Source organism: Anoplopoma fimbria, chromosome 14 (assembly GCF_027596085.1).
Source record: "Anoplopoma fimbria isolate UVic2021 breed Golden Eagle Sablefish chromosome 14, Afim_UVic_2022, whole genome shotgun sequence".
NCBI lineage: Eukaryota > Metazoa > Chordata > Actinopteri > Perciformes > Anoplopomatidae > Anoplopoma > Anoplopoma fimbria.
In genome coordinates, this window is record NC_072462.1 from 17,285,248 (window position 1) to 17,302,034 (window position 16,787).

The following is a 16,787-nucleotide window of genomic DNA, read 5'->3' on the forward strand; positions in this document are numbered from 1 at the left end:
TTACTCATGTTCTCTCATGGCTCTTGCTGTAGTGTAGGAAAACAAGAGGTTAACAAAACACAGGTGGGTGCTTAGAAGCTCCAAATCTCACTGGAAAAAAATCAGAGGGGGAATTGTATGATAGGTCTCTACAGTCATCAACTGTCTGCTAAAAGCTAACTAGCTTTGTGAGTATGTGTGCGAGGAGCAATCGCTCAAATTTTGTGACTTTTTTTTTCAGTAGTGGTTTTATAATGTTAAAAGGGAGAAGAGGAATGGTTTATGCTACCTGGTCCGACTCTGATAACAAAAAAGCCCTGACAGGCTGGACAGGAAGGGCCAGCAGGACCACAACGCAGTGGATGTGTTTTTAAGCAAATGTAAAGGGTAAGGAGGTCCTTTTTGCAAATTGCAATTCGTATATGATCCTAGCAATTCAATTCTCTTTAATGTTATCAGTTATGGGTCATTGGTGGGCCTTAGACAAAATATTGTATGAGTTGGAACAGTTTAAAGATACGGTTTGATCTCATTGAGGAAATCATAAAACAGTCCAATCCCAGTTTAAATTTTGATCAGGTCAACGTTTCTTCTGGAGACAGAACATTTTTTAAATGCTCTTATCTTGAGCATCCAGAGATGGAGGCTTAGGTCAGACATATGTAACAGAAATAAGACTTGGACTGCTGTGATTCGTCAGATATGGCCCCTTACAGACACGATCTGACTTGAGACCTCGAAGAGAAAAACCTGATAAAGAACAAAGAAAAAAACTAAAATACATACAGTACCAGTCAAAAGTTTGGACACACCTTCTCATTCAATGGTTTTTCTTTATTTTTCTTATTATTTTTTTTTCTACATTGTAGATTAATATTGAAGACATCCAAACTATGAAGGATCACATATGGAATTATGTGGTAAACAAACAACTGCTCAACAAACCAGAATATGTTTTATATTTTATATTCTTCAAAGTAGTTGAATGAGAAGGTGTGTCCAAACTTTTGACTGGTACTGTAATTGATATGGCCTAACTATTAATATGACCCTAACTCAGCTGTATAGATTGATCATTTAGATTGCTTGTGTTTGGGTGGTTGTTCAGTTTTAATAGATATTCTTAGATTTCATTATGATTAAATTAATTAATTAATTTAAATTCTTATTTTATTTTTTGTTTGTTTTTAGTGTTTTATTATTATATTTGATTATTGTGATTGTTCTACCCTGTGCAGCACCTTGAGATTTCTTTGTATTTTAAAGTGTGCTATATAAATAAAATCCATTATTATTATTATTATAGAAAAAAATCAATTCAATTTACCCCTGAAAAGTCGAGACTTGACTTGGACAGCTGAGCTCTTTGAGCATCATGTCGTCAGTAATGAAAACTCTCTCTCTCTCTCCCCTACCCTCCCTCAGCACGGGCGAGAGGGTTGCGCTGATCTACGCATGCGCAGTGTGGGTGTCAGCGGGTTGGTTGGGCTTGTGTTTACAGCTCGGCTGGATGCTGGCTGCTGATGTTATTGGGAAGTGCAATGTTGTGCCAACCGCCATTGGAATAAAGACAACCGTGGGAATAAAGGTAAGCTGTTTTGCGCGCACACACGCACACGCACACGCACCCGTCATCGTAGAACGCAGCCGTCCAATCAGCTGTTCAAATCAGAATACCTGTCCGTTGGTTGTAGGCGCTAAGTGTAGCACGGCTAGCAGGCGTAAGCTAGCCGTGCTAACGTTCCACACACAGTGACGGCCTGTTTCAAGGCTTCAGCGAGGAGCAGCCAGCGCGTCCATCAGTCCACCAGCTCACCTTCAACGTAGCGATCTGCTTCATGCTGACGGAGCAGCTTCGTCCTTCGGTCGCTGTGCAGTTAGTTAAACGTTTATTTGGAGTGACTTTGGATCGTTTTGCTGCTGAGTAGCTAGTTATTTATGCTAACGTAAAGCAGGGTTGTAAAGGGCTAACTCAAGTGTGGCAAACGCTGCAGCTTGCGACATTAAGCTCATCCGACTTTAAAGAGCGAATATATGACGTTAACCGTTGATTAAGGTATGTATTTAAAGAGCTGTGGGGTTTGAAATACAGTTAATTGATCAATAATAACAGTTAATTGATCAATAATAACAGTTAATTGATGTAACGGCGAGACCAGAAAGCCAATTAAACCAGTAACCTGATTAAACCAGTAACCTGCCAGTACACCTGTCTGGTAAACATGCTGGGACACCTGTGATACCTGTGAATTGTTAAGGACCCATATTTTTTTCCTATATTGGTATCACTGATTTATCTGCCACTGTTAAGATTTCATCTAATTCAATTAAGTGTATTTTGTATAGCCCAGAATCACAAATTACAAATTTGCCTCAGAGGGAATTACAATCCGTACACATGCAACATCCTCACATCGGCACAGGTGTGACCCCCTTTAACAGGGAGAAAACAGGAAGAAACCTGTGGGAGAGCGACAGAGGAGGGATCCTTCTCTCTGGATGGACAGAAGTCAACAGATGTCACGTGTACAGAATGAACAGCATAGCAGAGATACAACACATTCAATGTATATATGACATAAATGATTCATATAATCACAGTAGTGAGCAGAGTGACGAAGGAAAACAAATGAAGACTACTTATAATAACAGCAGCAATTATTATAGTAGAATTATAATTATGGAATAGTAATGTGACTAATAATAATAATCGAAGTAGCGGTGGGTGTCAGCCGGGTCACAGCAGGAGACACGACTACGGTCCAGGTAACACAACGATTCATGGAAACCTGCAAAGCGAGAATGTGCTCTGTCAACATACCCAGTGTTTATAGGCTGGTTGCATGGGTTATGGTTACTGTTCTGTGATTTTCTGTGGCATATTTACTGAATCAGTAAAACTTCAGAATGCACAGATCATCACATCAACCAGTGTGTCTCACATGTAGCACAACGGGAGTTCTGACATAAGGGCATACATGTAATTAGAATAGATGAAGAGTTCACATCATAAGAACATTGATAGCTTTTGTGTTGATTTCCATGACAACACAAAAATACAACCAGTCAGTGTGTATAAAAAGGCTTACAGTGTAAATCGTTATGTTAACACTAATTGCCCCACAGATGCTTACAGGCCTCAATTCAACTTTTGACTTGAATCTTTATTAAGTCAAGTGCTCTGGCACAATGAGCCTTTAATCCACTCTATGTTTCGTTTGTTGAAGTTCTGTTATTGTCACATGATACGGAAGGGACCAGCAGGGATTGTTTTGAGAAGTCTGCGTGGCTTGCATGGGCGTCTGACATTCCTGCTTTGTTTGTATGTTGAATTACCCCAGTCAACATGTTTTACCAGTCCCACTAGAAAGGCACAGAAACACTCATTGGAATACAAAAAAGTCAATACATTTACAAACTGTAAACAGTAACTAGGTGAATAACATGTTAAAGCGTTATTTTCTTCTAGAAGAATATTTAAAAGATATATGTCTTAATCCACCTTTCTGACCCTGATTTCAGCATTTCATAAGGGTGTGACATACATCATCCTTCCTGAAAAGCTTACTCAAATCTGTGTTTTAGGGTTTGCACAGCACAACAGCTCTGTCAATTGGTCAATGAGTAGTAAAAGTTGTGGCAAACTAGCTCCCATTAGCTAAATGCATGGGTCCAAGACTATTGTTTGATAAGAATAGCATTGTTGATTCCAGTGGTCTTTGTCTATTGTGAATTCATATATTTTTCAGCAGTGGACAACATGTATGGGAACAAAGCGAAATGTGCCAACTGTCATTTCCCTTTTCTGTTTCCTGAAACTCAGGTATTACAGTATTGCCTTTGACACGTACACTAAAAACATCTAACCCAGTTTAGTCTGCATGCAAATATTTGCTGTATTGAGAACAATCAGAGTGTGTACTAGTGTGTACTTCCTGTAAGTCGCTTTGGATAAAAGCGTCTGCTAAATGACTGTAATGTAATGTAATGTAATGTAGAGGAGGGAAAGGGTCAGTGTTTCATCAGCAGTACTTTAAATTAGGGTTTTGTAAAGCCAATATGAGTATGGTATATTTTCCTACATATTTGGGCTAATGCTTGCCTATACAGATATTTGCATTTTTAATATTTGTGGTCTTAGCATGACACAATATTGTTTGAAAGCAAACCATGATACAGTACAAAGATTCTAATAATACTTCATTAATGCAGTCTGCAAAATGATGGGAGCAAGTGCATACATTAGTATTAGTTTGATCAAAGTTAACACTAATAACGGTATATTAAAAAGCAATTCTATCAATAAATAGAGAGGCCCGAAGATTGTAGCTTGTTTTTTTTTTTTTTTATATCAGAATCTGCTTCTCCTCTAAAGTTGGCCATAATAAAAGGCAGAACTTTTAACATTTATTAACCAAAATGATATACGATAAATATAGTCTGCCAAATATGTCAAATCTAATGCCTGATGCATTTTCTTGAGATTCCACACATCCCATCTAGTTAACATTACACAACTTAAGCCGTGATTTAGCGCTCGGATTAAGTCGGGGCTCGCAAAAACGTTACTCGAGCACTGGGCCAACGTTTGAACTATTCAAAGAGGTGAGCTGAGATGCTCGCCGATGCATCACAGACACATTCCAGATGCCCAGCTGGCTTATTATCCGGACCTGTCAGGAAGCTACAGGTTATGAAAGCGCAAGTTAAGGGGGGAAACCAAGGGGTAAGGGGGGCGCCTGTGTGTGCCGCCTAATATGGGATTCCTCTTAGTGAATGATCTCGTAGTGTGTTACCCCCCCCCCCCCCCCCCCCGTTGCCAGTCAGTCATGTAGGGGGAAAAATGCTACGATTTCAAGACTTCAAATTACAAGACAGCAAGTTGTGTCATCAGCGTGAACTAAGAGTCACTAAGAGACTAAGTTAGTGTTACTGTGTCCCCTTATATGGCGCCTAATCTTAGCTTTACATTACATTACATTACAGTCATTTAGCAGACGCTTTTATCCAAAGCGACTTACAGGAAGTGTATTCAACATAGGTGTTCAAGAGAACTACTAGTCACCAGAAGTCATAAGTGCATCTCCTTTCTTAAACAAGCATCTTAAAGCATAAACCAGAGCAAAAGTATAGTGCAGAGGCAAAAACTACGAAAACAATAATTGCAACAGACTAATACGAATACAATAAGTGCAACAAACTACTACGAATAGGATAAGTGCAGTAAACGAATACGAATACAATAAGTGCAGCGAACTGATACGAATACAATACGTGCAGCAACTAATACGAATGCAATAAGCTTTATCTGTAATTGAGTTTGCACTGAGCCCTGAATGCTCTGAAGTCCCAACAACGCCCCTCGGATGCACCTGTCATTTGAGGGGAGCGTGTGGAGACTGAACGGCGGGGAGCTGGCTTTAACTGTAGTGGATTCGTATTTCCTTGCAGTTGCTGTGGACAAAATGAAAAAGGAGACAATGTGAGGTTGAAAACATATGTCATGGCTAAGAGTTTAAAGGTACAGCTGTGTTTCTTCCTTGCTCATGGTTGACTCAACGCTAATACGTTTTAAAAAACATCAACAATGAGCTTTGAGAAAATGTTTTTTCTTGCATAAGGCAATGTCTGCGTTAGTAGCAGCGGGGACTCGTACAATGTTCAACATGAAAATGAAGTAGTTTGTACTGATTGAGCTTGTTGTCTCAACTGCTGAATTTACTGTTTCAAGCTAGAAGGTTGCCCGTGAATTTACCAATCGTTAATACAGCTGGAACTGGACAGAAGATAAAAGTTTTTGGGGTCATTGTTGGGGGAGTCTTTCGACAACTTTCTGTTGAGAATTATGGAGATGTTTAAATTTGGCTTGATTCATTAAAGCATCAGTAATGGGAACTATTCACCCAGTGACTCACTTTTTTAGATTGCATCTAAAATGAACGCTTGTTTTCTTTATTGATTATCCATCTCTGTGTGTAGTACTGGGAACTGTCTTAAAAAAACAAACTGCGAATAATTCCAAGTCAGAAAAGTCAATGTTTGCTTTAATGATATTTAATGACTTACCCTGAGACACATACTTAATTAATGTTGTATTTAAAATTACCTTCAATTTATTCAGACCTCCAGTCATCACCCCAGGAGGGCAAGAACTGTAATCAGTGTTATGAATCACTGACTGCTCATAAATTATTTTACCTTTTTGAATTTTCTGATTAGTACAAAAAGGAAGATTATCTCAACGTTGTTTTATAAATTGAATGATTTGAAGGATCAGTTTTTTTTTGTCATAAGATGCTTCCTGATCCTCTGTAGTGGTAAGCAGTTTATCTGTGAATGAATGTGTGGACAGACTAACGCGTAAACCCTCTTAAAGTATTGTCAGTGTTTTTTCAGTTCCCTTCACAGTCACATAGCATCCATGCTACTTCTTAAGCCCACATCCAGTCCCTTGTATTAAAACAGTCTAATGGCATATGGAGTCAAAAAAAACAAGTAGTTCATGATAAAGAAAAATATTTCAAATTGAGTAATTTGTGGATTAGAAGTAAGGGATTCATGACTCCACTGTTGTTTTTGAAGATAAAACTAATTTGTGTAATAAAATATTGTTAGGCCTAAATGACTGCAGAATGGAAATTAAAGTATTGATTACATTACACCTTTTAATAATATAGAATGTATATATTTATATGTCTATGGTCATATCTGGTATTTTGAGAGGGAAACAATGCATTTTCCCTCGGTTTGATTTTGCAGAATTGACATAAAACAGCTATATAGCAGAACAACTCTTTCCTTTTTAACCGCAGATCTGAGCCTAGTATCACTGACACTAAAGGCCTTCACCACCCTTAACAAATGTTTGTTGGAGCCTACCATCTTGAACACACAGGTGTTAAGTTTTCCTTACAAGCCATAGCTTTTATAAATCGGCAGAGACAAACCACTCCGAAATACTTTTACGTGGCTCAGTGTCTCACAGACACACAATCACCATTTAGGAAGTGAAACGCAGACCTGCTCTGAGTAATTGAATTGTGGTGTTTTTTGATAGATTGTTTAGTGGTTGGGTTTGAGACATGCAAAGGTTTAATTCCTTGACGGTCAACTGGGAGTCAGTGCTCCTCTGCTGTGGATCTGGATTGAGATGATTATTAGATGATCACATGGTACAAATGAGATGTAAATTAAGGGCAGCTTGTGTGTGCTTCCTTGATTTGTACATTTTATGTCCTGCTCATTTATAGCTCCTCTTCCACTCATTTTCTTTCTCCTCTCTTTTATACTCTACCTTATTGTGACTCACCTTGTGTAAGCTCATCTTTTTTATGTCATTCTTTCTACTTTTCCTCTCTCACTGCTATATCTCTGCCTGGCTGAAATCACTGCTGTGAGGCGAGTCCAAAGGGACTGTGTTGCAAGCCTGAATGCTCTCTGGCTGTGTCTGGCTGTGTCGTCCTCTCCCTTGTGAGGTGCGTGCACGGCCCAGCTGGCAGCCCAGAAACAGCTCTTTCAGCTAGAGAGTGAGAGGAAGGACAAAAAAAAAAAAAAAGAAAAGAAAGAGGCACACACACGGATTGACATAACATATGCTTGTTACAGATACTAGTCACTGTTGTAGGACAATTGGTCCAGAAATGAAACTGTACTCTTAATGATCCATTATTGGACACACTCTGAACACATAAACCTAACTGTTGTTATTTGTCGCTTTGTGTGTCAGCTGATCTACCACACACTACAACTTGATTTCCAAAAATTGAAAAAACAGACCATATTTAATCATACTAAATTGAATATCTCTTGGTTCTGGAACGTTGGTCAGACAGAACAAGCAATTTGAGTATTTGTCGGAAATTGAGAAATATTATATTGTAAATTATTAGTAGATATGTAGCGATTTAGATTGATAGTATTTTATTGAGGAAGTAATGCACTTCTAATATCAGTCTGAGAACCAGAATTAACCTCCTGAGTTCTTTCTGTCGGAAGTAACGGTAACCGGGACATATGAGTATCACCACCTTCCCCAATGGTGGTTTGAACCAAATGAGCCACTGTAGATTTGAAGGGTTTTGTTGTCACAGTGATACACACAACCCTGTTACAGAGAAAAACTGTTTTATGCTTCTCTTCTCGCCTTTTCCAAACTCCAACATTGTAAATAAGTCAGAATAGTCAGAGTTAAGGGGAAAGTTAAGATTTCCTATTCAAGATTTCATTATTTAAAACAAAGAAGGAGACGGACACAAGAGAATGAGAAGAGAAGGTGTGGCTGGAGAAAGAAATACTGAGAATTCATGAAGAAACAGTCTGCTGCCCTTGTCTTCTGTACTCAAAAAAACAGTCGAGGTGTTGTCGTCCACAGTGCGGTCATTGTGATGAATAACATTTTTATTAAAAAGTCCGACTTTGTTGAAGTTCAAGAAAATTCTCTCACGAGACTGTCTTCCAATTTAAGACCTTTTTGGATTCTTATGAAATGCTGTTGCTAATTTTGTAACAAAGAGTAGCATGCAAGTCAATGGATTGCGTGTCTAGCTGGAACTGTACCAACACACTGAATACATTGATATCGAACAGTGTAGCTTGGCAGGAGCAGGCAGACGGATGTTGCTGAGGCTCGGGAGGTCGACAAGGCAACCATTATAAGCTCGACTGAGCCTCCAGCTAGTCAGAGATGTAGAGTATGAGGTTTGTGTGTGCGTGCGCATGTGGCTCTGCGGGTGAGGGCTAAAATGAGTTGTGTAATAATAATAATACAGCTGCTTGTGTGTGTAGAGTATTTCTGTCTATATATGTATGCATGTGTGTGTCTAGGCTCGACTGCATAGGTTGATAGAGTTTTCAGTGTTTGCTGCTCGAATCATGGATGAGTTGGTGAAGCTAATCGCCATCTCACTCTTACAACACCACACGTTGTGAGGTCTCAGCATCTACACGGCTCTCCAGTGAAATAATTGACTTTGGGCTTACAAAGTGGTGCTCTAGTCTAAGTAAGATTAATGGTGGCCAGAAAATGGGATTGGCAATTGTCTCATTTATTTTCTGAAAAAACCCCCAGTATTTTACTGAGATTTACATGTTTCTTACATGTAAGATTTACAATTGACGCGGGTGTTATTGCTGTCATAATTAAAGTGTGAGGACTATCCAAGCATTTGTTGGATGCTTCTCAGAGGTTTTCAGAAAATCAAGGACTGAAGAAAGTCCTAAGTAGTCGATTCTTTTTCAAAATTGTAATTGAAAATAAGACTCATAAATTAAATTGTGTTGCTTAGTTGATTTACATGAAAGTCCTCTAATGCTTTCATATGGTAAATCCATCAAAGAAGAAATTGAAATGACTAAATACGACTTTGGAAGTAAATATTATCAGAAACGGCCAATGTGGCAGAACTGATAAACAAAAGACCAAAACATGAAGAAACTTTTTTTCCCCCAACAAAATCTGGGGGAAAAATACTAAACTAATTGAAATGGTAAAACAGCTGCTTTAGAGCCAAAAGTAGAGTAAACATCTGCAATGTCTCTTAAAGAATAAATGCCTGAGAAGATTAGGAGGAAGAGACGGGATGAAAATATCCCTTATAGATTGCTACTGAGTCAGATTTCTTTTCCGCAGGTAGGTTTTTACCATTATTTATCAACTCCACCCTGCAATTTGTTTTTTTATGTATGCAGAAATGTGTGACTGTTGCTGTCAATCAATAACAGTCTGTACAACGCAGTCCTGGAAGGAGGTTTAATCATAGGCTTTAAGATGAGTGCTCATTAAGGTTCTGGAAAGGTAGATGTTGAATCACTCCAGATCTAGGCCTATATAATAAGCCTAACCATGTTATTGATATAATAAAATGTTCTGGTCTGCAGTATCAATGGACATGCTGAATGTTATCATTATCAAAGTAAATATATATATATATATATATATATTTCTTTCTTCAGGCAAGATCACTTGGTATCCATTGTAGCTGTGTATGCATGTGCATGCTGGGATTATCTGATGACATCAGGAAGTGAAAAGGATTTGAAACAGAGCTGTGTTGGGTGTATGTGTTTGCTCTGTGCACCGTGGTAGTTCCTCATATGAAAATGAGCGAAACAGCTTCTGTCAACTACCGACATGATGCTCATAATCAGTTAATTATTCAGTTCTTGTAACACTAGAGAAGTTAAAATAGACACATTTTAGACACATAAATATCACATAAAGGCCATGTTAACAGAACCGTTTAGTGTGAAACCCTCAAATTATAAGACGCATAATTAGACAGCTAAGCTGTTATCTTGATGGTAATTGTTAAACACAGGTTTCAGAGGTTAACGGCTGACAGGTTACTACTCGACCGAAGTATGCAGTATTTTTCACAGTAAAAGTGGCCATGATAAATCATTGCACGCTGTGACCTTCTCTCTCAAGTTCACTTCTGCAACACAAGTGAAAAACAACACTCGGGGAGTTTTGGATGAAAACCAGCAGCTCATTTTCTCAGTTTGCTTTGAAAAGATGAAGAGAACAAGCCTAAGCTGTCAGTTTATGTTACTGAGATTGGGTTTGGTAGCCTCATAATAACATTCACATCATATCAAGATGTTGAAAAGCCCTCTAGTCACACAGAGATAGCTACTTGTACTGAGGTATATTCTGGGTCAGTAGAACAATGTTATCTTAAGTATTGCACTTTATTAACTGCTTTGACCTTTCCGTTGTAGACCCCGACCCCCCCCCCCCCCCCGATTACTTTTCCATTGTTGGACCTGCTTTGAATAGGAAGGGCGGCGGTTTGAGAGGAGAGCAAAGTGGAAGAAACAGCAAGTGAAACCTTTACAAAGCTGAAGGAGTGCAATGGCTGCCCTTTTTTGAGAGAAATAAGGGCTGCCAAAATAGGAGACTGCAGGGGGATGGATGAAGAAGAAAAAGAGAGAAAAGTGAGAGGGATGGGAGAGAATAACAAAGGGAGGAGTGGAGAGGGGAGACGGCCAGAAATAGCTTGTTATGGTCTCTTGCTGAACCCCTGCCAGAACCTTCTGTTGAGCCTTTCTTCCTACGTTACACACAACGCCACCTCTCTTTATTCAGGAGTCACCTCATGCCCTAACTGTACCAATAGAGCATTACATTATATTGACTGTAAAAACATTTTCAAACTTATTTTTACCTCCTTGCCAAACTAAAATCTCCCAAACTAAAAATGCTCATAGTGATTTTTTTTTTTACTTTACCACTACAACCAGGTGAAAAGAGTGAAACATACTTTCTCCTTCATTTTCTATTTCTTGCACACCTGTTCGAATCCTCTTTCCAGGTATTTTCTGGCTTATTATTTGTGGTTGCGGGGGCGGACCTGGAGAACAGCCATGCACTGAGGAGTGTGTGCCATGCAATTAGTCATCAGATCATCAGTGTGTGTGTGTGTGTGTGTGTGTGTGTGTGTGTGTGTGTGTGTGTGTGTGTGTGTGTGTGTGTGTGTGTGTGTGTGTGTGTGTGTGTGTGTGTGTGTGTGTGTGTGTGTGTGTGTGTGTGTGTGTGTGTGTGTGTGTGTTTTTATTTCTGCTGTACATGTCTAATGTGGTGGTGGGGGGCCAATACTGAGGTGGAATATATGGATGGTTGGGTCAAGCTGGCTCGACGTTTCTTTTTTCAAAATGACACATGCATCACCATGACTTTGCATTGCATCAAGCTATTTTTTTGCAAATACCTCTCGTTTATTCTGCTGAGATGCACAAATTTGCCTCAGATGACCCACAGATCCTCTATTCCAGTGATCTGTCCTGTGACTTCTTCTTCATGCTCACTATGCTCACTTGATTTAGGCTTTTTTCTTTTTTTTATTTGCTCAAGCTTTCGTTCGCAACCTGCTTTTTCACTTAAGGCTCCCTCTCCCTCTAAACGGGTGTCTAAAGGCTCCTCAAAGTTTCCCGAAGGTGCTTAACAGACCTGTGAAAGTGAATCATAAATGGTTTCCCCAATTTTACGAGAGGGTTAGTTTCTAAGAAGCCAAACTTTCCAGTTGCCTCAAATGATGCCTTTCACAGATTTCATTACATCATGACTGTTTTCTGCTTCATTACTTTATTTATTTTTTTCTTTTTCTAGGTGATTTTGCTCATCATCTCCCACCACTTTCTCCTCCCGTCTTCCATTCATGAGCAGCGTGGCTGAGTTTAACAGCGGAAGCCATGGATGACAAGGGCTCGGTGGGGAAGATTAGCGTGTCTTCGGACTCAGTGTCCACTCTCAACAGTGAGGACTTTGTCCTTGTGTCCCGGCTGGGGGATGAGACACCCTCCTCCACTAATAATGGTAGTGATGACGAAAAGACAGGACTGAAGGTAAGGATGGTTGGGTGTAGGTATGGACGGAAAGCACAGAGGATGGAGGGAGGGAGGGAGGGAGGGGAGACTTCAGGGCTCTACTGGTCAGTGTGAAGATGCTGAGAATAACAGGCTGTTGACCTTTACTGTGATGACAACCTTAAGGGCATAAAATGGCTAAACTGGTGTGACTATCATCAGTATGCTCACTACTAATAATTGTCACAACCTGGTCCTGACTACATATGACAAATTACAACTGCTGTAAAGCAATAGTTACTTTACAAGTGATATTGGATAACAGGCCAGACTGCACTGAAGGCTAAATGGTTATATCAGAACCCTTTTATGTAAAAGCCTTTTCTTTGAAAAGAAAAACTCACTCTTTGAGCATAAAATGAGCCTCCAGAGGATGTAGTCCAGGCTCCTTCAGTTAACTTTTAAAATACATAGACTGGATATTCTAAAAAATATTGTTATTTTAAAGAAGTGTACAACATTGTGATATCATTTTGTTATATTGTTTGTAGTCTGGTGTGGAGGATTTATATCCTGTACCAGAAAATGTTCAATATATCTAAATGATTTTAAAACTGATTTAGGAGTGTATCTCAGGACCCACAGCATGATTTAACCAAAACATCTCGATGGTATTTTTGGCTCTACCTATTTGTCGTCAGTGTAACTTGTAAAGATTTCCAGTCCATACATATTCCAAGTTACGTTCATCACAACTCTCGTCCATCTTTTAAACATGCAGTCTCACACTCTAACCATAAGGCTAACCATTTCTTGTTTTGCTTTTTCCACATTCTCACTCTACCCTCTCCTCATAGTTGGTCTTAGGTTTGTGTGTTTTATCTGGGATTGTCTGTCTTCCTTTGTTTCCTATAGTAAGGAAGCTATATTACTCCTTGCACATCACCAGAAATTGAGAGCACAGTTTCACAGGTTTGATTGGAGTGAAGATCGTGTTTTTATCTCTTAGACCTGTGAAGATTTACATTTGTTTTCCCCGAGTTCTTCCACTGTAAATTGTCTGTATTATTTAAATAGAAGGAGGTAGTGAAAAAGAAAGGTCATCCTTGTAGATCAAACCGATTAAGAAATTGTTAGATAAGTCAGCTGATACTTAACCAGTTTGTCATTTAGTGTCAGCAAAGTAAAATACTTTTAGGGAACATCTCCCTTCTGCAGTCAATCAGCGGCTTCTGTTAGCATACAGGCTGTGCTATCGTACCACAGTATGTGACATACAGTTTGCCCTCTGCCATTCAGTTAGTGCTTGCTCAGCAGATACTAGTATACAAACAGTTTGGTGATGCCGCTGCATGTGTTTAAAGTCAACATCAGGGAAAATAACTGTGTTTTGTGACCAGGGTGTGTCTCCGCAAAGAGAGTGCAGACTTTGTGAGGAGAGAAATGTAGCTACCAGCTGCCATCCTGTGTGTGTCCCTAATGGGTTCAGGTTACTCCTCTCCTCTCTCCTCTCCTCTCCTGCTCCTCTCCTCTCCTCTCCTCTCCTCTCCTCTCCTCTCCTCTCCTCCTCTCCTCTCTCCTCTCCTCTCCCTCTCCTCTCCTCTCTCCTCTCCTCTCTCCTCTCCTCTCCTCTCCTCTCCTCTCTCTCCTCTCCTCTCTCTCCTCTCCTCCTCTCTCCTCTCCTCTCCTCCTCTCTCTCCTCTCTGCTCTCTCTCCTCTCCTCTCCTCTCCTCTCCTCTCCTCTCCTCTCCTCTCCTGCTCCTCTCCTCTCCTCTCCTCTCTCCTCTCCTCTCCTCTCTGCTCCTCTCCCTCCTCTCTCTCCTCTCCTCTCTGCTCCTCTCCTCTCTGCTCCTCTCCTCTCCCTCTCCTCTCTCTCTCCCTCTCCTCTCCCTCCCTCTCTCTCTCCTCCTCTCCTCTCCTCTCCTCTCCTCTCCTCTCCTCTCCTCTCTCCTCTCCTCTCCTCTCCTCTCCTCTCCTCCTCTCCTCTCCTCTCCTCGCGTATTTCAGTTTACTAGTTATCCCACTTCATTTTATTGAAGTAACTTAAGTAGCTGGCTCGCATGTCCACACTCTGTCCAATACCATTGCTGTACTCTGCCGTACATGTGTTTCTTTGTAAAGGGATAAAATTGTTGATGTTGTTCCAAAAAGTTACCAGGAGATGGCGCCAGCAGAGCATGGATGTTGAAATATTCAGTTTAAAAAGGAAGAGGTCGTCGTTTTTCCTGTCATCTGCTGTGCTTGGAAATGAGTGTGATTTTGTATATTACACCTGTTCAGGGTCTTTGCAAGGATCACAATTTTTTTTTTTTTTTTTTTTTTTTTTTTTAAACGGGAAACCAAGTTGAAGTTCCAACTTTGTGGCGGCTAACTGGCAGGAACCTACATCGACTGTTCTCGACACGTTGTGGTGAAATCACTCCATTCACTCCAGATATCATGTATTGGTTGTCGACCGACACACTTGTGTACATTTCCCTCCCAGTCAGCCCATCCAGTCAGAGAGGAGTCAGTGTGTCTAAACTTGTTGTTTGTTATGCAGGTGATTTCTGAGGAAGGGGTCAGCTTTAAGGTCAGTCTCTTCTCTCGCTAGCTTTCTCTTCTTCCTGTATCTCTTGTCTTGCTTGTATTTATTTATTCCCCTCTCTTTCTGTGATGTGATTCCGTGGTGATTCTTTCTGTGATTATTTGTGCTCTCTGTATTTTTGCCCGCCGTTGAGCGATGGCCTTAGTCAGCCTATTTAAGATTTAGGATTTAATGATAGCAGTGATCGACATTTTCACACACAGGACTGTAGTTGTATCTGACAATGGCACGTACTTTTAGCACTACATGTAAATCACAAGGCCTAACACATTTGCATAGTGAGGTAGTTTTGTCAGATGTTTGAACCTATATTTAGAATTGACAGCTTTACATCCGCCTTCAAGTGATCATCTTTTTTCCCTTATTTGGCACTGTGGACTGTTAACAGAGACACTTTAGCTGTAATGAACCACATTACGGTACATGATTGCTTGAGTCTAACAGCATTGAACACATTAGCATGTACCCCAAGGCACAGATAGTATTTATAGCTGTCTGTACATCCACAAAGGTTGATTATCTTTTTGATCGTCTGTTCCTATCCCTTATTGCTCAGTACAACAGTGCCCTCTGCAGCTTAAGTCTGCTCTCCACTCCTTACCTAACACCAGGCTGCTGCCACAGAAAGGCAGGGAAATCGGGGCATGCCTCCTTTTGTGGCACCTCACGGTTTGTCCAGCCTTAAGCTTTCTCTTTGATTGCTGTTTGTTAGCTCAAACAATTAGTGTTGGCATGGCTCATCTAGTGTCTCGATACTGGTATTTCACAACTCAAACTCACATGCCTACTAATCACTAATATTGGATGAAATGTAATGAGAGTTTATCCCTGACTGCCAACATGAAACAAAGCATCTTTCCCCTTAAACACACTGTTATCACTTGACAAATAGTTTCAAAATCACTGTTAAAAGCACAGCCACTGAGATAGAATTGTAATGCAGTTGTATAGGTTGAAAGATTATCTTAAATTAAATGTTTAATGGTGATTACTACAATGATTTTGTTTTGTAACAATATTCTTGGGTTTTCTTGGGGGTTTTTTTTATATTAAATGCTCTGTTTTCTATGCTTCCCTTTGTCCTTGTTACTTGGTGTGGTTGTGTTGATGGCTGTTTCTTTGTGTGTGTGTGTGTGTGTGTGTGTGTGTGTGTGTGTGTGTGTGTGTGTGTGTGTGTGTGTGTGTGTGTGTGTGTGTGTGTGTGTGTGTGTGTGTGTGTGTGTGTGTGTGTTTTTATACCCCTCTGTTTGTGTTTGTGCGTGTCAGATTGTGGGGAATGGAAGTGAGCAGCAGCTCCAGAGGGAGTTAGAAGATGTCCTCATGGAACCATCCGTAGCCGACGCTGGGCTCAGATCAGAAACAGGAATGGAGAGTCTTGGCGGGGCGACCGTGGCCCACTTTCCACGACGGCGTCACCTGTACCGCCAGGCTCAGACCCTCTGAGTGCACCACCACCCAAGTTGGAGATGGTGCTTCCTGTTCAGACAGCTCAGGAGAGTGAGCTGAATGAGAGGTCTTACCGAGGTGAGCCACGATGGAGCTTTGCTTATCCTCTTTTTCTTGTGACTGCCAAAGCTCACACAGTGACTCTTATCTTCAGCTTTATAGACCTTCAGAGTAATATCACAGAAGCACCCAGCGCTCTAAATCATATAGTATGCTCAAAGTCTTTCCACTTCCCTCATTGCCTCTTTTTTATATTCGTATCAGAGGAATCTTTTGCCATTTCTTTTAATTTACTTGTGTCTCCTCTATGCATTTGTTGCATGAGTTTCACTGACTGATCTTCTCACATACCCACCTACCTCCTATTCCACTTTAGTCTACTTTACCTCATTTCCACTTTGCAGAAGGAAAGTCAGCTTTTCTCAGTTGAAGACAATGACAATGATGTACAACCATAAATATTAATGACGGG

At 40.3% G+C, this 16,787-nt stretch overlaps 1 protein-coding gene across 1 annotated transcript in view; it reads left to right on the forward strand.

Annotated features, from left to right (window-relative positions):
• The first annotated feature begins 1,480 nt into the window (after positions 1-1,480).
• The window catches only part of LOC129102607 (rab GTPase-activating protein 1), a 64,493-nt gene continuing 49,186 nt past the window's right edge, over positions 1,481-16,787 (forward strand). Inside the window, 5 exon segments of the mRNA XM_054612831.1 lie at positions 1,481-1,567; positions 12,086-12,321; positions 14,825-14,854; positions 16,136-16,250; positions 16,253-16,393. Of these exon segments, the coding sequence (XP_054468806.1) occupies positions 12,169-12,321; positions 14,825-14,854; positions 16,136-16,250; positions 16,253-16,393 (439 nt within the window). The 5' untranslated portion in view covers positions 1,481-1,567; positions 12,086-12,168.